This window comes from Oryzias latipes, chromosome 9 (genome assembly GCF_002234675.1).
Source record: "Oryzias latipes chromosome 9, ASM223467v1".
Classification (NCBI taxonomy): Eukaryota; Metazoa; Chordata; class Actinopteri; order Beloniformes; family Adrianichthyidae; genus Oryzias; species Oryzias latipes.
In genome coordinates, this window is record NC_019867.2 from 12,509,631 (window position 1) to 12,533,155 (window position 23,525).

The 23,525-nt window shown below is 39.2% G+C and overlaps 1 protein-coding gene across 18 annotated transcripts in view; it reads left to right on the plus strand.

Moving 5' to 3' along the window:
- The window catches only part of LOC101174837 (ankyrin-1), a 79,739-nt gene that overhangs the window by 40,797 nt on the left and 15,417 nt on the right, over window positions 1–23,525 (plus strand). For 8 of the 18 annotated variants that reach the window (XM_023958444.1, XM_023958450.1, XM_023958451.1 and 5 more), the window contains 37 exons: window positions 4,297–4,398; window positions 6,486–6,584; window positions 7,178–7,276; window positions 7,590–7,688; window positions 7,874–8,059; window positions 8,158–8,256; window positions 8,339–8,437; window positions 8,524–8,622; window positions 8,819–9,016; window positions 9,188–9,286; window positions 9,425–9,523; window positions 9,624–9,722; window positions 10,192–10,389; window positions 10,501–10,599; window positions 10,699–10,797; window positions 10,872–11,069; window positions 11,171–11,269; window positions 11,572–11,670; window positions 11,780–11,878; window positions 11,965–12,057; window positions 12,180–12,252; window positions 12,370–12,390; window positions 14,442–14,562; window positions 14,760–14,838; window positions 15,421–15,536; window positions 15,627–15,851; window positions 16,140–16,294; window positions 16,374–16,585; window positions 18,310–18,514; window positions 18,634–18,730; window positions 18,816–19,044; window positions 19,128–19,256; window positions 19,358–19,477; window positions 19,567–19,651; window positions 19,812–19,886; window positions 20,118–20,249; window positions 20,551–20,703. In XM_023958444.1, coding sequence (XP_023814212.1) covers window positions 4,297–4,398; window positions 6,486–6,584; window positions 7,178–7,276; window positions 7,590–7,688; window positions 7,874–8,059; window positions 8,158–8,256; window positions 8,339–8,437; window positions 8,524–8,622; window positions 8,819–9,016; window positions 9,188–9,286; window positions 9,425–9,523; window positions 9,624–9,722; window positions 10,192–10,389; window positions 10,501–10,599; window positions 10,699–10,797; window positions 10,872–11,069; window positions 11,171–11,269; window positions 11,572–11,670; window positions 11,780–11,878; window positions 11,965–12,057; window positions 12,180–12,252; window positions 12,370–12,390; window positions 14,442–14,562; window positions 14,760–14,838; window positions 15,421–15,536; window positions 15,627–15,851; window positions 16,140–16,294; window positions 16,374–16,585; window positions 18,310–18,514; window positions 18,634–18,730; window positions 18,816–19,044; window positions 19,128–19,256; window positions 19,358–19,477; window positions 19,567–19,651; window positions 19,812–19,886; window positions 20,118–20,249; window positions 20,551–20,703 — 4,588 coding nt within the window. Of the gene's footprint in view, window positions 1–4,296; window positions 4,399–6,080; window positions 6,309–6,485; window positions 6,585–7,177; window positions 7,277–7,589; window positions 7,689–7,873; window positions 8,060–8,157; window positions 8,257–8,338; window positions 8,438–8,523; window positions 8,623–8,818; window positions 9,017–9,187; window positions 9,287–9,424; window positions 9,524–9,623; window positions 9,723–10,191; window positions 10,390–10,500; window positions 10,600–10,698; window positions 10,798–10,871; window positions 11,070–11,170; window positions 11,270–11,571; window positions 11,671–11,779; window positions 11,879–11,964; window positions 12,058–12,179; window positions 12,253–12,369; window positions 12,391–14,441; window positions 14,563–14,759; window positions 14,839–15,420; window positions 15,537–15,626; window positions 15,852–16,139; window positions 16,295–16,373; window positions 16,586–18,309; window positions 18,515–18,633; window positions 18,731–18,815; window positions 19,045–19,127; window positions 19,257–19,357; window positions 19,478–19,566; window positions 19,652–19,811; window positions 19,887–20,117; window positions 20,250–20,550; window positions 20,704–23,525 lie in introns of those variants that run through there. The other 10 variants (XM_020705916.2, XM_020705917.2, XM_023958448.1 and 7 more) reach the window with 10 other exon arrangements.

The following is a 23,525-nucleotide window of genomic DNA, read 5'->3' on the forward strand; positions in this document are numbered from 1 at the left end:
AGATTTTTTTTTATCAAAGCAGCACAATAACTCAACAAAAGCCGTCCCATCTTTATCTGTCCAGATGGTTACATATTGAATACAGACTATTGTGTAGCCGTGCAGTGAAGCACAGGATGTTTACCATGAGTTGATCCTATTCTTATAGATCTCAAATGCTTTTGCTCTATGGCTCAAACCGTCCAAGTCTTCCTCAAAAGACCTCAACAGCCGTGACGATGAGAACCATGACAATCTCATCTACAGGAGCAGATTCTTTACTTATAAAGAGACAATCCATGTGCAGGGCTGGGGCAGACAGCAAAGTGGGGGTGGCTGAGAGTTTGAAGAGTAAATACTACAAGTAGGGCAATGGAGTTGAGCATATGCAGGGAGCTACAGAAAACGGGCAGACAGTTGGAAAGGCAGATGTAGAAATGCTGTTGCTGTACCAGCTTAATCAAAGAGCTCCTCTCACTGTAAATTGTCCATGGCTGAACGTCATCCTAAAAGACTCTGCATCCTTTAAGCCTTCTGCTGTCAAGATGGATGGTGGCAGAAATCAAGCTTAGCAAATTGGAACAAAAACAAAAAAAGACCAACCTCTTGTATAAATATAAGTCAGCAAAAAAGCTCCTACAGCACTCTGCAGGGATTACCTGATCCAGTATTCAGTAGGCTTTTCAACCAGAAGGATACATTTCATATATATTTTAGTGGTTAGACCTCTTTCCTCACAGCAAGAAGGCCCCGGTTCAAGTCCTGGCTGTGGGACCTGAAACAGAACACCAATATGGGACCTTTCTGTGTGGAGTTTGGATGTTCTCCCCATGCATGTGTGGGTTTTATCCGGGGAATCCAGCTTCCTCCCACCGTCAAAAAGCATTGTTCATAGGTTAATTGGGGACTCTAAATTGTCCTTAGGTCTGAATGGAAGTTTGTGTTGTAGTCCTGCAAAAGACTGGCGACCGGGCCAGGGTGTCCCCAGGCTTTGCCCACGAGTGGCTGAGTGGCCATGGGATAGGCTCCAACCGCCCTGTGACCCCAAAATGGACAAAATGGGTTTAGTAAATGATGAATAAATGACACCATAGTTGAATTTACTTTAATGTTCTTTAGGAAGAAATTAGAAGTATTTTTTTAACATATTAAAAATGTGTTGATACTGTAGAGCACACTAATAGCTGTAGTGCAACCTAACTTATTTAGGATTTGTACCTGTACCAGAACTGGTTCTGCAAATTCACGTGTGTTTCATTAAACTCTGCATGAGAATTTTACATTTCTCAGCTAATTTCTTTTGACATTCGGTGTAGCAGTGATGATGCTTGATCTGAGTCTGGTAGAATTAAATTTTGTTCAATAAAAATGTCATGAGTTTAACTGAATGTTTGCCTTCTGGAGATCAAAAAACATTATATTGATTTGAAAAATACGTTTTTTGGATTTCTAATAAATCTTGTTTTTTTTTTCTTATAAAATTATTATTACTGATTAACAGTCCTGATAAAATATTAAAAATACAGACATCACTAATATAAACAGAGCAAACATCTGTTTCCTGGTAAAATAGTGTTGACTTGTCAGAATCAGTACAACCAAAACCTTTTTTATATAGTTAAGACAGTGTTTCTATTCTATCTGTAAAAACACAGTTCTGCTTTGACTAAATTATCAAAAATAAGCATCTTTTGCACCTTGGCTTAGGAAGCATGTTTTATAATAAAGAGGACTAAATATAATGTTCTGCAGGTGTGCTACTAAAGTCATGTATTTAAGTCAATTTTTAGTAAATATTGTTGTATTAAACATATCAGATGGAATTTTTAATCATGGCCAGACTGAACACAGTGTGTCTTAATTAGGACACAGATATTTTGGATTAATTCTTTGCAAAATACTCAAATATTATGTAAACAATTTCTACCATTGCAGTCCCCCACTGAGGTGACGTCATCTGGTTTGCTGTAATACCATGTGGAGGCAAAGACAGAAAGCACAGATAGAAGAAGACAGGAAATAGATAAAAGAAGTAAATGTTTGAGTGTTGATATAGGAATAATTTCACATTGTGATCAACTGTGTGCCTCTTTTGAATAAGGAGAGTTGATATATATTTTTTTTTTTAACTGTGGTCTCACTACAGGCTTTTTCATTTCCTCAGAAAATAACATCCAAAATCCCACTAGCTGTTCATGTTTTTAGTCTGTTCAGTTCATGTGTTCTGTAAACAATTTATAAATGTTGCCTGCACCTGTTTGTGTAGGAGCTGGAGGATGGGTGGAGTTCCCTCGCATCCTTATCTCACAACACCACACGTTCATTTTATTGACGCAAGCCCATAATCACACTGACATGAGGCAGATGAAAAAGCAGAAGTGTGCACCAGGGAAGCCTAATGGTGCAGACAAATCACTCCTGGGAGGGTTTAGTACATGTATGTTTACTAGAAGCTATGGCAAATGGCTTTACCAGGATCACCACCGCGTTATAATGCTACCATGTACTGTGAGAACACATGCTATGCTAGCCGTGGGCTTTTTGCATCGGCTGTGAGAGGATATTTTGTGTTACCGAGATGAAGTCTGCAATCCTTTCAGTTTGCTATCAACTTTAATGCCTTCCTTTTTGGAAATTTGTTGCATAGATAAAAATAAATCATTGATATTTAAATTTTTTACAAGTGAGGCTATTGCCTATAAGAAGCAAATCTCAAGTTATTTATATATAATAAATAAATAGTTAATTAATTGTTTTGCAGCTCAAAAGTGAGGAAGTTATGAGCTTTTTAAATAGAGGAAAGGCAGTGGAGAAAAAGAATTGTTAGAAACGTCTGACACATACTGACATGTCTATCGGGTATAAAAAAAACTAGAAAAATGTAGGAGCTTGAAATTTTTGGATATTTTAATAAATCATTTTGTGGTATTCTGTTTTGTGAACAACTGTCAAATGTATTAGTTTCTACTTGCTCCATTTTCATAAAACTTTTTTTTTTTTTTTTTTTTTACAAAAATATCAGATTTTGCCTTTTTGCATGTAAAAGTCTACTATTGAGCTAAACGGAAAAAGGATCAAAAGATTATCCTAACAGCAAAGGACTCAAAACACTGAATGTTTTAGGAGATGCTGCATCCTCTGTGAGTCATGTGGAAAGGCGTTTTAGTTTTCAGGTAAAGTTTCAGGAGAAACAGACTGCAAGATGGTTTTTTTTCTTCCCACAATCTGATGGAAACATTTTCTTTATGAAGTTTTCTGTTGTTTTTTTTTTTGCCATTGCAGCTCTTTCTATAAGTGACTCTCTATGCACAGCCCTGTGTCACTATAGTGTCATGCTGAGGGTGTGTTGTGTCATTTGTTGCTAAGAGTCTTCTTCAGGCATGTGGGTCCTTTCTCTCCTCAACCAAAACCGTTCCCTCTCTGTCAAAGGGGGACCAACAACCCTTTCAATAACATGGTCAATACAGCCTAAAGCACTGTTATTTTCCTCACTGCAGAAAATGAAGGGTCTGTACTGTGGATGAATCTGAGCTCTGGATTTGTGTGCAGAAAATACTCAATGTAGGTGTGTTTGTTTTCCCTGAGCAGCATGTTGAGGTGTCTGGATAGTCGGACGGGGGCTAAGACAGGGAGGGGCTGATCACAGCCACTGAGGAGATTATGTAAATGAAAAGGTGGAGGTTTTGCCGCAGTTCTGTTCTTCCCCGTGGTTCTCACTCAGCTGCTCGTTGATTCCTCTCCTCTTCTCTCCCCTCCTCTCCCTCCTGGTGCTGCATGAGTGATCCTGTTTCAGCTGCACTCCTGCCTGCTTGTCTGCCTGGGAGAGGCATGAAGCCCTCCGACCCAAACAAAACACAGACAAAAAACCCTGGACATGCCATAAGCCAGCCTGTGGGCCAGGAGTCACACAAGCTGAAAAGTCCATCTTTCCTACTTTATAATTGATTTGCAGAATTTCTGAGCCTACAAAAAGCTAGACACGATGCACACATCAATAGCAATTTCTATGTGCTCAACTTGATAGATTTGCATACATATTTTCAGAAATTACCCAAGACCCCTAATATCTGCAATTACACAGCTGTGGAAAAAAATTAACAAAAAAACAAAAAAATTAAAGGGAGAAGTAAAATGACTGGAAAGCTGATGGACAACTGCAATTTTAATACCACTGCCATTTCTTTAAACTCCTATCTGTGCAATAGTAGTAATTAAACTCTCACCTCTCTATTTTCCCCTCTGTTCCTTCTTATGTCTCTCACTGGTTTCTATTCCTTCCATATCCCTCCTTTCTTTTTTTTACGTTCTCATTTGTAGGCAGATGCTGGCAATAGTTTTCTTCGAGCAGCCCGATCTGGCAACCTGGACAAGGCCCTGGAGCATATAAAAAATGGCATTGATATTAACACGGCCAATCAGGTGAGGAGGGCATTGTACCTGGAATGTGAAGCTTGATCTGCAAACTTGCCCAGTCATCAGCATTTCTGTGTTACATTTTACAGCTCAGTTTGTAATTTTAATAAGTTTAGAGACATTTATCTTAGTCATTGACAGAATTTTACCCTTTACTGATCAGCTATTTATTGAAACTCACCTGCAGTCTCATAAAACTGTACACTTACTGTACATTGTGCACTTCTGAAGGTTATCTTAGCCAACCATTAGCCATAATTATGTGGAGATCCTTGAATCTTCACTTCAGCAAGATTCTGTTAAGTCACAGCATTTGCCTGTTAAGACATGCGTTCATTTTAAGATGTTAAAGTGTTGCTGCTTTGTCTTCTACAATATCTTCATAAATTAAACTATAACGATGATTTAGGCCAATAAATCCTGGTGTTTTGTTGTGGATTTCCCATGACCTCTGAGTTAAAAAAAAGCTGAAAAGATAGATAGATAGATAGATAGATAGATAGATAGATAGATAGATAGATAGATAGATAGATAGATAGATAGATAGATAGATAGATAGATAGATAGATAGATAGATAGATAGATAGATAGATAGATAGATAGATGACAGTAAGAACTGCAGGAAGATGATCTTTTGTTTTTGCCAAACAGTATATTTCTGTACACATTTGTCATTTGTATTGAGCTCTGCGTTGTTATGTGCACGTTTGCCTGGCATTTGCATGCTCACTTATACTAAGGTGACAAAGGTACCATTGTCTAAAGAGACTGTAATTAATGCCCATTGCTCCTTTGTCCAGATTTACTTAGACAGTTGTACCTTAAGTTGTCCTGTAAGGGGGCCCATCACAGGGCCAAATCTGCTCCCTTTAGGGTCCTGAAACAAGGCCAGATTCCTGGATGTATGCATGAGACTCTGCTCATTAATCTAACTTATTCATCCTGTTTATAGTCCAACACTATCCTCAACATTTTCTAATTGTTGCTGGTAAATTTTCTGTCAGAGTTTCTAAAAAGCCCATTCACAAAACCCACAACAGGTCCATGTGCACCGCAGAGTTCTTTGTGTAATGTGACTCTGCGGGCAAACTGCTTCTAATAACCACTTGGACAATGATGAAGGGAGACACCTCATGGATTAAAGATATAATTACATGCAAAAAAATGAATTGGTTTGATCCAATTTATTTATTTATTTTGCCATTCATTGCGCAGCCATGCAATATTTGGTGCATCACATGATGAAATTATTATTTGTTTTTGTGCAAGTTGAAGATTTTAAAAAAAATAACAGTTTTGGTATACAAATAAAACAATTTAGTTGTTTTGTGTTGCTTTAAAACATTAGCTTAAAAAAAGAGCCTAATCAGAGCTGCTTTTATGAAAATAACTTAAATAAAACATGTTTTTTGAAGAAGTTGTCCTTGACACTTCACCGTCCCACTGGTTAAATCTACCTCTGATTCTGTCACCAATGTACTGCCTTACCCCCCCCCCCCCCCCCCCCCCACACACACACACACACCTTTACAGTCTTTACTTCCATTTCTCACCTGTTTTCCAGTTCACCTTAGTTTTCAACATTTACATCCACTGTTGGGTTTTCTGTGATGGTGTGCTGTGGTCTCCCCCAACTCAGAGGAATAATATCAGTGGTGTGGGAAAGGTCCAACCTCACATGTCCTGTGCAGCTGAAGGAAGGCTGTGTGAGGTCAGACCTATCCCACACGGCTCGTATTCTTCCCAGCCCAGAGACCAGTGGCCTGCCATCCCCCTCCCGCCGTCCTCTTTCTCCGCCTTCTCCTCCTATCGACACCAAAAAAATGGAGAAAGGTCCCATCTTTATTTTCATTCCTTAGGCGTTTTGTTGTTGATGTGTCCTGTGATTCTGACAACACTGCATGCATGGTCCTGCTGTAAGTATTTGCCTGCTGTTGTTGGTGTGTTCTTCCCTGTGGTGCTACAACAGTTCCTCGTCTTGGCATGATGTGTGGTTTTAACTTAACTGGTGTGTTTTTTTTTTTTCAAATTTGGAGCCGAAGTGTTGGTGTGATGTATGTGGTGTATGAGGTTTGCTCTCTTTTCTCACTCAGAATGGACTCAATGCATTGCATCTGGCCTCCAAAGAGGGCCATGTCAAAATGGTGCTGGAGCTGCTTCACAATGGAATTGTACTTGAGACCACGACAAAGGTAAAAATCCTGCAACCGTCTGCCTTAGATTAATCCACCAAGAAGTCTCAAATAGCATGACAACATCAAACTTATTCAAACAAACTTTTCAAAAGTGTCCTACTATAAAGTAAGACATAAAACAGATCACAGATAAATCAAATTATGTAATTTTTGATTAACTGATTTTAAGGAATTTAAAAAAAACAAGGGGAAAAGACAATAAAAAACATAAATATATCAAATCACAAAATGTTTATGATGTGGTTTTTTTAAACAAAGTTGGTTGAATTTTAAGTAATATGCTGCTTAAACTAAAATTCTCAAGAGGGCCAATGGATGTGAAGCTGCACTTAAAAAGTAAACAAAAAAGTCATAAATCTTGGAGGAAAGGCTTAATATCACAAGATCTTGCTGTTACTATAATCATATAGAAAAAAACATTTTTGATTTGTTTTAATTGTAAAATGGTTATCTGCCAAATAAATAACAACATTCCTTTCTCTTACATGTAAGAAAAATCTATTAATAAGTACAAGTAATGTACATTTAGTGCTGGAGTTTTAGATTTTTGTAGCATGTCCTCTAACTGACATGTATCTGTGCTTAAACAGAAGGGGAACACAGCCCTGCACATTGCTGCTCTGGCAGGACAGGAGCAGGTGGTGACAGAGCTGGTTAACTATGGGACCAATGTCAACGCTCAGTCCCAGGTGAGACCGAGAGCTGCTCTGACAGGAGCATTACAGTGCACATAGAGCCTCTTCTTCAGAGCATTTATGGGAACTAATTTGTTGGGGAACCATTATAGTAAATACTGCAATTCCATCTGTTAAGACATGTCCTTGTTCCAATATTTCTGTTTGCTCTCTGTGTACATCCTTATGTGTGCCTCTTTGACTGTCTTTTTTGTTGTGGTGTTTGTGTTTCTTCTTCTACTGCTCTTTTGTGTGCGCCTGTCTTTGTGTGTGTGTGCCTGTGTCTTGTGTGTGCGCTCGCCTGTCTTTGTGTGTCTTCCTGAGACAGAAAGGTTTCACTCCACTCTACATGGCTGCACAAGAAAACCATCTAGAGGTTGTGAAGTTTCTTCTGGAGAATGGAGCCAATCAGAGCATTCCAACCGAGGTACCAAAGACCAAAGAGAAACTTGTGTAAAGAGTAATCTCCTAAAGTCTCCAATCCGATCCCTGCAGATCCATGCTCACTGTGTTTCCTTTGTGTTTTGTTTTTCATAAGCTTCTCTCCTTTCTCTTCGCTCTCATCTTCTATCTGTTGGTCAGTCTTTAATCCAACTCTCTGGTGTGCTGCAGGATGGCTTCACTCCGCTCGCAGTGGCTCTGCAGCAGGGACATGAGAATGTCGTTGCCCTGCTCATCAGCTATGGCACTAAAGGGAAAGTCCGTCTCCCAGCTCTGCATATTGCAGCACGAAACGATGACACACGCACCGCTGCCGTACTATTACAAAACGACCCCAATCCTGATGTACTAAGCAAGGTATGTTGAAAAAACTGCAGAACTGACTTTTGCTTTTTTCTCAGTGTTGTTCTAAAATGTTGAAAGCAACCAAACATTAAATTCCATGTTTTGGGCAGACTGGATTCACCCCACTACACATTGCTGCACATTATGAGAACTTGAACGTTGCTCAGCTGCTGCTCAATCGAGGAGCAAATGTCAACTTTACCCCAAAGGTAGGGAAATAAATGAAACCATTAAAATGTCAGTCCTTTAATCTTTGCTTTTCTTTGTATAAACTCCCCTGTTTTTCTGCAGAACGGCATCACCCCTCTGCACATTGCTTCCAGACGAGGAAATGTGATCATGGTCCGACTCCTGCTGGACAGAGGGGCCCAGATTGATGCCAAGACCAAGGTCTCGTAGCTGTCCTACAAACAGTACGACTGGTTTTTTGAGTTTGTGTCTTTGAGTAAATCACAGACAGTCTCTCCCTTTTTCAGGATGAGTTGACTCCTTTGCATTGCGCAGCCAGAAATGGTCATTTCAGGATTATAGAGATACTGTTGGACAACGGAGCACCCATACAGGCAAAAACTAAGGTACAACATCAAACTCTGAGCAAAAGGTCTTCCTTATCTCTGTTTGAGTGTCTTATGCAACACAATGAAAGCTGGTCCAAATCAGTAAGCTTGATTTGTTCTGTGATTCTTCCTTAATAATACAGCCACCTGTTCCTCCTCCTGTCATTTTTTGTGCTGATTGTTTTCCCACATAACAAATGTTCCTCTGCTGCAGAATGGCCTCTCTCCAATCCACATGGCAGCACAGGGGGACCACATGGACTGCGTCAAGCAGCTCCTGCAGTACAACGCAGAAATAGATGACATCACGCTGGACCATCTTACCCCTTTGCATGTGGCAGCCCACTGCGGGCATCACCGCATGGCCAAAGTGCTGTTGGACAAAGGGGCAAAGCCCAACTCCAGGGCCTTGGTGAGTGACTAATCTCTCTGATAAACATTAGATTTTAGTTGGACGCACCAGAGCACCTCAGACTGCAGCTGCTGCTCTCATCAAAATTTTCATGTGGTTGATTAATAAGGTAATAAACATGAAATATATCTCCTCTTTTGTGTTGTGATTTTAAATATTTTTGTTCCACAGAATGGTTTTACTCCTTTGCATATTGCCTGTAAAAAGAACCACCTCCGTGTGATGGACCTCCTGCTAAAACACTCAGCATCAATAGAGGCTGTAACTGAGGTAAATCATTGAAATACAAGTAATCTAAATGTTCAATTTGGAAAGAAATGTATTTTAGTCTTGCTTCAAAACAAGAGAATATGAATTTTTAAAGACTGTTTTAGTTTTTTGTAATTCTTAGGCTTTGTTTCTGAACAGTCTGGCTTAACCCCCCTGCATGTGGCATCGTTTATGGGTCATCTAAATATCGTGAAGATCCTCTTGCAGAAAGGAGCCTCCCCCAGTGCCTCTAATGTGGTAAGAAGCCCATTTAAATTTCAGTAAATGTTTAAATAATCAATTTGCTTGTCTTAAATCATTTTTTTGGAATCTGATCGTTTCTCCTTTGTGTGAGCAGAAAGTGGAAACTCCTCTGCACATGGCGTCACGTTCAGGACACTTTGAGGTGGCAGAGTTCTTACTACAGAATGCAGCACCAGTGGATGCCAAAGCTAAGGTAGAGGAGGAAAAGATCCAATACAGAAGATGAAAATAGATCATAAATATATTTTTTCAACCTGTAGAGTTTCCTTTATTAAGATTTTTTTCATCTGTTTAGAGCAGAAATGACTGAAATGGCTACTACAACTTGCATTTCTCTGTTTGTGTTTATTGATGCATTTCATTTCTGCAACATTTTCATAAACAATTAAATTTTAATAACTTGAGACTTTGCCAAGTCTTCTTACAACACTTAATTCTTAAAATATTGATATCAATGACTAAACTTTTTACATTAATTTGTAATCAAAAATTACACTGCAATACAAAACGGACATTCTGACACAGACCCATATTGTTCAGACCCATGTCGGTAATCTCTTAGCTTTCCCAGGTGTTTGTGAAGTTAGATCAATTTTCTACCACCACTTTCTTTGTGGTGACCAAATGTAATAGATTTTTATGAATATTTGTTTCCTTTTTAGGATGATCAGACACCTCTGCATTGTGCTGCTCGGATGGGTCATAAAGAGCTGGTGAAGCTTTTGCTGGAGCACAAAGCCAACCCTAACTCCACCACCACCGCTGGCCACTCACCTCTACACATCGCTGCTCGAGAAGGTCACGTCCAAACTGTGAGATTGCTTTTGGACATGGAGGCACAGCAAACCAAAATGACCAAGGTAAACCATGTCGGCTTAAAGTGTCTCTGTCACTTGCTGATTTCATTTGTTTTTAGTATTACTGTAGTTTAACCTAATATTCTGTCCATTTTTCTTTGGGTCCCTGTGCAGAAAGGCTTCACTCCACTGCATGTGGCATCCAAGTATGGCAAGGTGGATGTAGCAGAGCTACTGCTTGAGAGAGGAGCCAACCCTAATGCAGCTGGGAAGGTGAAAGAATACAAAGAGCATGAATGTATTTACTTGATACTGTACAGGTGATTGAAGTATAAATCCTCCACATTTTGGTCAACGTATGCTGTTTTTCAGAACGGTCTGACTCCGCTGCATGTTGCCGTTCATCACAACAACCTGGATGTGGTCAACTTACTCGTCAGTAAAGGGGGTTCACCACATAGTGCCGCAAGGGTAAAAACAATATTTTTCAAAACTGTGACAATGTAGAAGCTAAAGATTTTTACACTACCTCATATTTTTTTTAGAATGGCTATACTGCCCTCCATATTGCAGCAAAGCAAAACCAGGTGGAGGTAGCAAACAGCCTCCTGCAGCATGGAGCTTCAGCCAATGCTGAGTCACTGCAGGGGGTCACACCTCTCCACTTGGCGTCTCAGGAAGGCCGGCCTGATATAGTCTCCTTGCTAATCTCCAAACAGGCGAACGTCAACCTTGGCAACAAGGCAAGAGCACATCATCAAAGGCACAAGAACATTTTAGCACATTTTATTTTTGGATCCTACATTTAATCTATTGTATGATTTTTTTTTATTTTTGTAAACAGAGTGGGTTGACTCCCCTGCACCTTGTAGCACAAGAGGGACATGTGGGCATTGCAGATATTTTGGTCAAACAAGGCGCTTCAGTCTATGCTGCTACTCGGGTAAGAAATTTCTTTTTTCACCTCACCAATAGAGGAGGTGCCAGTTAAAAAAAAAGAGCTAAAATAGCTTCACCTTGTTCTTTCTATTTTTAAGGTTGTAGTTTAGAAACTATGTCTAATCCTCTCTGAAGATAAAAATGTTCAAAGTTCTGAAGAGTGAATTGATTTTGTTTTATTCAAATGTTCACTGAACAGTTCTGTCTGCATTTCATTAAATCTGCAAACATAATTAAAAAAAATGTGTACATTGTGTGACTTTTCGGGACTTTTCATGAGTGCTCACTGGTTTTATCCTTTGTCAGATGGGCTACACACCTCTCCATGTAGCATGTCACTATGGAAACATCAAGATGGTGAAGTTTCTCCTGCAGCAACAGGCTAACGTCAACAGCAAAACAAGGGTAGAATACATACAATGTCATTACAAAGGCTGACATAATTTATGTGATGTCTTATCGCAACTTGTTCTATTTCTAAAGAAATACATTTTCTACTTTGCCTTTTTTGCAGCTGGGTTACACTCCTTTACATCAGGCTGCACAGCAGGGACACACAGACATAGTGACACTTCTGTTGAAGCATGATGCCCAGCCTAATGAGATCACTACTGTGAGTACAAACACACCACTCCCCTTCACACTCATTTATGGCATTTTGCTTCAGCAGAACTGATCAGGTCCTCATTTTCCTGATAGCATGGCACTTCTGCCCTTGCCATTGCCAAGAGGCTTGGCTACATCTCTGTGATTGACGTCCTGAAGCTCGTCACTGAGGAGACTGTTTCTATGGTGAGGAGTTTATGAACTTCTAAGCATGATGGACGGCTATTAGCAAGACCAAAAATCTCAAAATGTTGCCTCATTGTGTTTCCTGGTCTGTAATGACTGTTTTTTTTTTCTTCAACCTTCAGACGACCACAGAGAAACATCGAATGAGTTTTCCAGAAACCGTAGATGAAATACTAGATGTGTCTGAGGATGAAGGTACGGCGCTGAGAATATTTTTGTAGTTTAAAATTTTGCAACTTTACTCTTTAAAGGTATAACAAATGTTTTGTTTTTTCAACTTTTTTGTTGTTGCTTTTTTGCCATTTGTTTTAGGAATTGCACAACTAACTTTAGGTATGAATAGCTTAATTTCTTTCTTTGTGCAGCAAACAAGTCGTTTTGAAAAACGACTTGCTCATTCCATCTCTGTCCTCCTGCCTCTCAAATTCTCTGTAGTGTTGCTCACTGTGATGGTGGATCTGGTTTTGTCATTGGCATGCTTCCTTAGCACTCATGATTGTAACCTCCATTTATCCTTACAATAAGATCCGCCTTCTCTAACTCGTCTCCTCTGTGTTTTGACATAAGTCATTATTTTCTGGTAGCAGACATTAATCATTTATACCTGCGCTTTGAGGTTTTACAGCTCATAGTAGTGTGTTGTTGAACTTTTTAAAAAATTGCTTGGCCGTATGTGTGTGTTGTTGTGACTTGTGGCTCTATTGTGCTTTGGTTATTTCTGCTTTCTGTGTTTCTAATTACGTTTGTAGATCACGATTTTGTTGGGTAAAGAGTGGGAAGAAACTCTGGATTAAATTAATTTTTAAACCCCATAATCATTAATTTTACCCCCCCAAAAGTGGATTGTATGATTAGAACTTTGAAAAAGCCATTTGTAAAATTAATATACAAAATTTAATTTACCGAAAATTTCTTACCACTCTCTGTGGTTCACTCTTCCTTTTCTCCTAGCTTTTCTCTGCATCTGTTTTCAGGAATAGAAAAAATAAATGATACAACATTTAAAGTCCCACTTCCATCACCTTTTGATTTTTTTAAAAAGCACTACCAGTGTTTTTTTTAATTATGAATATGTCCTTTTTAGCAAAAAAAAAAAAAAAAAAAAAACCTGTGTCGTTCTAGGACATAGTTTCTGCAGAGCAGCAGGAGTTCGTTAAAAAGATTACCTCTGAGTTGTGAGCAGGAGTAAGCCTTATTTTCCCATCATCCCTTTGCTTACACTCTCTCCCACTGGCCTACAGCTCCTCACAACCCCAAACTAACATTTCGGATGTAACAAAAATGGTAAGCAATATTGAAGCTACCTAGCCATACAGTTTTGAGCCACATGTCAGCTCAGACGAGGAAAAGACGTACATGGATCTAATCATCTGCAAGTGTGAACGCATTAGAATGGAGCAGAAAAGGGAGCTTGTGACTTGCCGTTCTAGGTCCTACATCACTACTCTATGCTTTTTCTTTCTGTCTGATGCTGATTCACAATGATTTAGATAAAGAAATGCAATGTTAATCTTAATTTTCTTTATATATATCTTACTTTTCTTTGTACAGTATATCTCCTCCATCATCAGAAAAATGCCCCAAGAACATGTTAAAAACACCAAAAACACAATTTTTTATTAATGGACATTTTCTATTACAACTGGAATGAAGCAGGTCTTAAAAACCTGTTAGAGATGCCAACTATAAAATCTAAGTTTAAGACAGTTTTACATTCTAACTTGTGCTGACATATCATAAAATAGAGTTGCAGGGTTTCCTGTCTTTAGGGCACATCTCATGTCCGCAGAAGAGGGTGATATTATCCAGTTCATTATGTGTGACACTCTGGACGGCCACACACAGGACTTTGGTGTGAAGTTTCTTCATGACTCTGACGTAGTGTAATGACACCTTCAGGTCTTTACACAGACATCCACTCACACAAGCAGAGCTGATACAGTAAACAATGAATGTCACAGGCTTTTCTTTTTAGCATTTGTTATGGGGGTTAGGCAAAGAAAGTCTGCCTTGTCTGTATTAGATTTTGTGTTTCAGTGAGTTTGGAACCTAAATTCTTTTGTTTCTGTGATTTTATTGAATCAATATTTATGGATTTAGAGTAAAAAGTTCTGAGATTTCTCCTGGATACACTGAGCTGTTTTCTTGTTCCTCATACATCAAGTGCTTCCATAGTGATCTGTCATTTAGTCTACATTGTGACACATGTCTCATGTCACCAGACTAATCCCTAATCAACATCTTCTTTTTATATATGGGGTCATCGTGTCGTCTAACCCTCCTAACTGCTAGTTAACAGTCTTGTTTTTTTTTCTCTTCTTCTCTTGTGCTGTTTCACCCTCCTGACCACGGTCTGTTCGCTCTCTTTGGCATGTTCTCTGAAGGAGAGGAACTTTTGGGGACAGAAGGGGCCAGGTACATGAAGATGGATGACATGAAAGACCATGATGCCGATTTCCTCTCCCCCAAGAAATCACTGGAGTACGAGAGAGGGCTGGGAACAGCGTAAGGGGGGATGTGTGGGAAAGCAGGGTAGTGAGTCAAGCTAGTTACCACAAGCTAAAAGGTGGGATGGGTAGATGGGAATGCACCATAGACAGACACTTGGAGCAAAAAAAAAAAAAGAAATGATGACACGGGGAGAGCTCAGATGTAAACAAATGTATTATCTCTGAAGTTCTTTTTCTCTTTTTCTTGAACAGAAATTATTCACCTGCCATTCCCAGAATTCCACGGGTCTCTCCAGAAACTGTCATCCTGAAAGAACAAGAGATAACCCAGGTTACTGCATTGCAGGCTTTCAGGCTTGCAGTTTCCCTTATTGAACTTCAATAATATGGGCTGACGGACAGATCTGAGGAAAAATGATACTGAGACTTTTAAATCAGAGTACAAACATAGTTTAAGAAGAAAACTAAATGGGATTTGGATTGCTTTTCTCGACGTGTTTATCAATGTAACTGTCAGTGCATCTTAAATCTTCTGAAGTCACCTAACGGAGTTTATGTATTCTTTACAATGGAAGATTAAAGCCTTGTTTTCTGCTCCACACTACACAGATGTCTTCATGCAGCTGTTATCTCATATCTACATCAGTTTAGTGACTGTTCACACTCTGCTTCATTCATCACTCTTTTTGATCATCCTATAAAATGATAGGAGCTAAACTGAATTATTAACAGTTAGATGATAATTCCAACAATTCAGATTGGCACATATCATAAATAAATGTGATCTATTTGTAATATATTATTATTTATGTGATCTACTCTTTCAATAAGAGTAAAAAGTGGGTTGAAGAATATTCTTTAGTGTATCAGAACAAAATAATTTTGAAGGACTTTTTCTCTATCTTTTCTGTAGCAACACACTCCACTCCCGCTGCCAAAAGAGTATGATGAGGACTCTCTGATTCCCAGCAGCCCCGCAACTGAGACGTCCGATAACGTCAGCCCCGTCGCCAGTCCAATACACACAGGGTCAGCGCAGCCTGCAGCACTAAAGACCTTTTGTCCTTGAACCTCTGTCCGGTCAGGTTGCTAACTGTTCCAGCTTTTGTGTGATGACAGGTTTTTGGTCAGTTTCATGGTGGATGCTCGAGGCGGTTCAATGCGAGGCAGCAGGCATAATGGTCTGCGTGTCATCATACCTCCACGGACGTGTGCGGCACCCACCCGCATTACCTGCCGCCTGGTGAAGCCGCAGAAGCTGACCAGCCCCCCTCCACTGGTAGAAGGAGAGGGGCTGGCCAGCAGAATCATTTCCCTAGGTCCAGCTGGGATGCAGTTTCTTGGGTGAGCAATGCTCTTTTGTTTATTCAACTTGGAAAAAAGAAATTAAATGCCGCTGGGGTTTCATAAATAGTAATTAAAAATTCCTCCCTGTTAAGATTTGTTTTATCTAATCTGTCGAACAAAAACAATCAATTGCCCAATATCCCCAGATGAGCAGATGAGGGTCTTTAAAATTAAAACCTGGCAACTAAAATATAATTTTTTTTATTTACAGCTTTCATTTTGAAAATAATTTTCTATTTTGTATTTTTAATGCAAGACCCTAAAGCTCTGTCATGTATGTGGCAGACCTGTGATTGTAGAGATCCCCCACTTTGCTGCGCTGGGTCGAGGTGATCGTGAACTTGTGGTCCTGAGGAGTGAGAATGGTTCAGTCTGGAAGGAGCATCGCAATCGCTATGGCGATGAGGTGCTAGAGACGATCCTGAACGGGATGGATGAGGGTAAGAGTTTAGTTACATCACAGTTAAAGTTGCACTCACTGGCAAAACTTTCTAAAAATTGACGCCCCCCCCCATTCAGAACTTGAAAGTCAAGAGGAACTCGGGAAGAAGAGAATCCGCCGGATCATTTCTACGGACTTCCCACTTTACTTTGCTGTTGTGTCGAGAGTACAGCAAGAGAGTGACCTGATCGGTCCTGAAGGAGGTTCACTGACAAGTAAACTGGTTCCGATGGTTCAGGCCACGTTTCCCGAGACGGCAGTCACCAAACGTGTTCGCCTGGGGCTGCAGGTGAGATGGGACGATGCGGAGGAAGGAGAGGAGAGACAGAATCGTTAGTGCATGTGCCGCCTGGAAAAAAAAGCATGTTGGATTTTTTTCTGATTTGATCATGGAAAAATCAAATCACAACAGCATGGGCCAAGCTTTTTTGAAATATTATTTTATCATGGTAATCTTACTTTTATAAATTTGCAAAAGATCTTGGAATTTCTCATTTTAAATCGTGCTTGCCTTTCAACCGCTTTTGTGCTATTCTTTCACTAATATATTTATGTAGCAGATAAAACCTGTCCATCACATGTTCAACATGTTTATTAGAAATATGCAAGAAAATAAGTTATATTCTGCATGTCTGTTTCAACCAGAAAATCTAGTTTGTTTTCATTTTCCAGCATTTGAAGTGATATTTATCTGTAATTAATGTGTTGGCATGTATTCAGATTTAAAAGAAGACAAAACAGGATAACATCCGAGGACCTGATCTTAAAACCTTTTTTTGTCATATTTACTTTTTGCTTCTATACACTTAAGTAAACAACTTCCATTATTTGTTGATCTTACAGTATATTGTCAACATAAGCACCAAAGATACTTCAGCGAAGTTCCTTTAGAAAGCCATATTTGACATCCCTTCAATGTTTGAAGTCACACTACTATATTTTCTATGAGTGGGAATAATGAAATAAAATAACTGTAAGATTAAAATAACACCTTTTAAATATTTTTTCTAAAGATAAAGTGTCCTTTTTATAGCAACAGTGTTTTTAATTCCTTGACTCCTTATATTTTGAAGTAAAATGAATCTTTTGAATCTTATCTGGCAGATTGTAAATTCTAATCAATTTCCTTATTGTCAAAATGTTTAATGGTGGACATATTTGTCATAAGGTTTCACAAATGAAATGATATGGCTTTTTAAATCTTTGTTTGCATGCAAATTGTTTTCTGGTGCATGTTTGTCTTTTACTTTTGTTTGTAAAACCACTGAATCCAACTTTTACCAAATGCATTCATCAAAGCCTTTAAAAAATGTCAGTTTGGCAGCTTAAATATTTTATTTTATTAAATGAAAAAAAAAATTGCCTAGATAATATTTCGTAGACTAAAATAACAAATGACAATAGGATAAACTGACTCTCCACTGTATCTTTTAGTTTAACTAGCTGTATGAAAAGAAAGAGGACTTTTATGTAAAGCTAGTTGTGCCTTATAAATAATACTTTCTACCCTGTTGTATACTCCTGACTGAGCACACTTAATGAAAATTAATATACACATATTTAGATGATCTTATATTCTTTGATATATTTATTTTAACATTTTTTTAGGAACAAATCTATTTACCATAGAAAACCTGTCTAACACAGCAGTGGCCTTGTGGATCCTCTTAGTGCCTTATTATTTTATATTCTTTGCATTTATGTTTGTGTACCACTGTCAATAGACACTGTAACACCTCACAATAAAAATAATTATAAAGTCATGCAACTGGTTGGTGTCTCTGGTGCTTCTGAGTGTGTTCACTGCTGACTTCTTTCTCTTTTCTTCACTTCTTTCCTGATTTGGTTATCCTCTTCCTTTTCCTTTTTTTTTGTTCTGTTTACATTCCTATATTATATATGCTTCCCTTTCATCACAACCTTTTTTTTTAATCATTTCCACTTTTATGTTGCTTTTGCAAATATTATTCCATCCTATCAACCTGTGGTCCCATCGTCTGCTTTGGACCCCAGGCTCAACCAGTTCCAGATGAGCTGGTTGCAAAGCTGCTTGGCAATCAAGCCAACTTTAGCCCAGTGGTCACTGTGGAGCCTCGGCGGCGCAAGTTTCACCGCCCCATCGGCTTGCGCATACCACTGCCTCCTTCCTGGAGGGACAGTCCTCGAGACTCAGGAGAAGGGGACACCACTAGCCTGCGACTTCTCTGCTCTGTCATAGGTATTGCTTTCCCCAAATTCGAATTGTTCTATTTTTCAAAAGCAACCGTTTGTGGAGGGATTGCCAATCTACTTCTCTGAAAGATGTAAGGGTGTGAAATTCATGTCCTACATTGTCAGGTGGCACTGCCTCAGCTCAGTGGGAGGACATTACTGGCACCACAAAACTTATATATGCCAATGATTGTGCCAGCTTTACAACCAACGTGTCAGCCCGGTAAGCTCCGCTGACAAAGTTCACGATTCAAGACCGGGTAGAAATGAATGCAATTCTTTGATTACATCCAATTGTTTCCTCTTAGATTCTGGCTGGCAGACTGCCCTCGGACAGCTGAGGCCGTCTCCTTTGCTAACCTGCTCTACAGAGAACTGTCAGCTGTGCCCTACATGGCAAAGTTTGTGGTGTTTGCAAAGATGAACGAGTTGCGCGAAGGCCGTCTGCGCTGCTACTGCATGACTGATGACAAGATGGATAAAACTCTGGAACAACACGAGAACTTCGCAGAGGTGGCTCGCAGCAGAGACATAGAGGTTTGTTCAGATGCTGCGGCAGTTGTTTTTGCATTGATAAAAAATGATAAGGACAGTTTTAGATGACAGGTGGTATGTTTCAGGTGATGGAGGGAATGCCCCTTCATCTGGAGTGTTCAGGAAACCTTCTGCCTGTCAGGAAGGCCACTCAGCAGCCTCGCTGCTTCAGTTTCCAGGCTTTTAGGGACAACCGACTTCCTGTCACTGTCAAGGTGTTAACATTTGCCTTTCCTTAAGCTTAGATTCCTTATCTATCATTCTCGCACTAATTCTATCTCAACTTTCTTGATTTTTTTTTTAATTTCTTTTTAAGGTGAGAGACAGCAGTAAAGAACCCACTGGATTTCTCTCCTTTCTGCGAAAATCCACCAAGTATGAGGACAGTCAACATGTGCTCTGCAACCTAAACATTACAATGCCTCCGTGCATTACGGTAAGAATTTACATGAAAGTAGGATGCAAAGAGATAAAACAATGAAAAAAGTGCAATCTAAACCCCTTTCCTTTTTTTACATTTTGCAGATGAGGGGAAGTGAAGACCGGAGGCGAACTCTGACCCCGCTGGCTTTGAGAGAAAGATACAACGCTCTTAATGAGCCTGCAATGGGTATGATAAGACTTTGATTACAGCAGTTCCCATGTGCGTTTTGGATAAAAAAGGAATGAGAGTTCCTTTTAACTAAGTGGCCTGACACCCCTCCTGCTGGATCAGGCTTTGAGAAGTTCAAAAAGTGTTGGAGTTTCAGTCCTGCTCTGTCCCTCTGCAGCATCAATGAGTGCCATGGAGAGGACGGAGTTGAAGATGGCTGTTATAGCAGAACAGCTCGGACTGAGCTGGGCGGGTGAGGGAACCCTGAGACTAATTTATTCTTGGTTATTGTATATATGATAGAGTGACATCATGCTGCTAAGCCAAATAAACCAACAACTTTTTGTCTTATTGCAGGAATTCATAACCTTTTCACAGAAATGACTTTGTTTTTGACATTTTCTCTGAAGCAGTGTCTCACGTTCAAGAACAAGAATAACATGAAATTTCTTTTTTGGCTTTTCTCGTCTCCTTTTCTGAACAGAATTGGCACGTGAACTTCAGCTTAGTGTGGATGACATAAATAAGATTCGGGTGGAGAATCCAAACTCCCTTCTTGAGCAGAGCTCGGCTCTGCTCAACCTGTGGGCCACTCGTGAAGGAAAGAGGGCCAAGAGTGAGTGCTTTACTATTCTGTCCCCCCCTCAGGTTCTTTATCCTGCTTAAAGAGACAGATAGATTTGCTTTTATTGTCATTGTCCATTGTACAATGAAATAGAAGCATCACCATTTCAGTGTAAGAATGACAAAATAACAGACATAATATTAAATAAATCAGTATGTACATCATATACAAGTGTGCAAATATAAACTGTAAAATAGAATGTCCAAGAATTGTGTGCAAAATTGCGTACAAAATTGTGTGCAAACATGTCTAAACCCCCCTGTCCTGAGTCTCAGTGGATTTTTGTCCACAGTGGAGAGCTTGTACACAGCTCTGAAGAGCATCGACCGCATGGACATCATCAACATGTTGGAGGGTCCTCCTGCCCAGCCTGAGAGGCAGGGCTCCCGGGATTTCAGCCGACGCTGCCATGGCAGAGAGCATCTCTCCCCGGGTATGACCAATGGTAAGCTCCCTCTGCAGATTTGCAGTGCTCCCGGCCCCCCTTTCTCCTCCTTGGCTAATCTTTTTTCCAAAAAGCATACTTTGGTGCTAAAAGGTTGCAAAATACATCATTTTCTATCTGATGAAGTATCACCATAAAAATATTCTGATGTTTCCCCACAGTTTAGACAGCTCATTGGGAGCACACACTTACAATTTATTCTCATCTTATTTCTTCATTTAGTACTCTGAATATCATTTATCTGCGAGTGGCAAATGTACAGTAAACTTGATTTTTCTTTTTCTGTGTATGGTTTTTTATAATTACCTAATTCTTACACAACAGTTAAACAAGTGTTTAGTAGATTCACTGATGAGGTTAAGATTTGGTGGGGTTTTTTCTCATGCACCTCAGCTGCCTCCACAGTATTTTTGTCCTTGCTATTTACATCTATTACCGGAAAATGAACTAAAGATGAACTGGAATAGAGATCTCAGAATTGAAAATGGATTCATCAGTGATGGAAATTGGTTTCTTATGACTCAATTGTTTGTTGTTGTTTTTTTTCTTTTAGATGGATCCCAGCATTTAAAAATGGGGCACTGACAGAAACATTTTCCATTCCGATACGATAATAGTGTTTTATCTTCAAATAAAATCAAATCTAATTTATAAAAAACGCTTCTAAATCTGTGGGCAGCGCAAAGATCTGCAATTAAGAACAGACACAGAAATTCAAATAAAAACCGAATCCACCATTTACCCCGCCCTCTCCCCTCCCTTAACACATACACACATACAATATTCAGTATATTTAGTATAGAATATTATACTATATTATAGTCAAGAGAAAGCAGAGCAGAAAGTGTTCAACTTGTTGATCTGCTTTGATTGTGAATGTCAGTTAAGAGAAAAATTGCCACACCTCCACATCACCAAGAGCTAACACAGGTAACGATGTCTTCCTTGAATCTTTTCACAAGTCCTCAAGACCTTGGAAAACTAGATTTATCAAGAGTGTCAGGCTCCAGGCCTTGAGGGCCGGCATAATGCTTCTTTACCTAATCCAGGTATTCAGCTGCTGCTGATTACCTGGATTAGGTATGTTTAGCAAATAAGGAGCGTTATTGGCAAGTTAGGCCCTCGAGGCCTGCAGTTTAACACCTGTGATTTCAGGAGTGGATCGAATATCCACAAGAAAGGAACTGAAAATAAATCGATGGATGCATGCTTTAATATTTTAATTACTTACATCTTCTTCATCCTTTGTCTGAAAGTGATATTTTTGGTCATCTATCAGAAAATATATTACTGTAAATCTTTTCACTTTTTTTCATTAAGCTTACATTTTTGCTGATAAACAATGTTTTAATTCTAGTTCTACCATATATAACTGATGCTACATATTGACTTTCAAATCAAGATATTTTTCACTTATAGATGCTTTACTCTAGAGTGAACTGTTTATCATTAATATCTTTGAGTGTCTTACATTTGCCACTCAAAGATAATAGATATCGAGTACTGATATATCTTTCCCCGATATATTAGATATTTCTTAATATATTTGTTAAATAACTACTCTGCTTTGGTAATTGTGTGGAAACAAGATTACTTTTAAGAGGGATTTTATGCAGAAACATTGAGATATTGATAGCTTTATTACACTTTATGGCACCATTGTATTTGTTGTCTTTTTTTCCCTAAAGCTTAAAGCTGCTGCAAGCATTTACCTTTTGCAGGATTTTATCACAGCAAGACGCAGTGGGACTCAGGACACTCTTACTGCCCTCTTACTGGGCTTTAAAAATGCGGAATATTTTGAGATTTTGATACTCCGAGTAACTCCCCAAAGAGAAAAAGCTTTCGTTGATAAACATACTTTTAGATTTATGTTGAAAAACCAGACAGATTGCTTTTTATTGCTTCTTTAGGGGTTAAAATTATGTTGGACATTTTAGCACTTTTCCATACATGACCAGTCCACATGAAGTGTGAGTAAAGCCTCACAAAAATTGTGGGTCTTTTCGTCTTACACTCTTTTTTTTCATGGTTTCCTTTATTCATGCATTTCCTACATCCTATTGATTCCATTTTCACATTCGGGCTGATGTGAGATCCTCCTCCTCCTGGACTGACTCCTCCTCTCTGTATGAGGTACAGATGAAGAGTTTGTTGGACAGGTGACAGGTCCTCACTGTGAAAACTGGAGCAATACCCAAAGATGTAGCAATGCATTCATCTGTGACCATGAGGCTCAAAGGGTGAAAAGGAAGTCGCTCAGATCACAGCTGCGGTGGATCTGACAACTTTGTGTTTGTACTATCTGGCTCCCAAAAGCTGTTCTTGCTTTGACACAGTGGCTTTGAAAAGCCGTTGTTTTTTTTTAGCTGTCTGCTTGTTTTATGCTGATTTTACTGACCCCATGTGATACTTCTCAGAGGCGGAGCAACCAGGTGGAGAACCCAGTACAATTTTTCCAAATAAATCTTGCTGAATATTTAAAGAAAAGTTTGCCATGTAACCAGTTTTTTTAATTTTATAGGGAAATTGTATTGCATGGGGAACAAATTTAAAGTCATATAGCAACAAATCTAGTGGCATTTCGGTGTTTGAAAAGCTTTCTGGGTGTTGCACTACTTGATTTAGCTTAAACTTGACATCTAAAAAGGAATGAGCCCCCCCCCCCCCCCCCCCCCCCCCAAAAAAAAAAAAGCAACACTTTTTATTTTCTTCAAACATTTTAAGAAAATCTTTTTAGTTAAGATTATTTCCAATTCAAGATTTGCCTACCAAGAAAACAAGTGATATGTCGCAACAGATTTCAACTTCTTCTTTTAGAC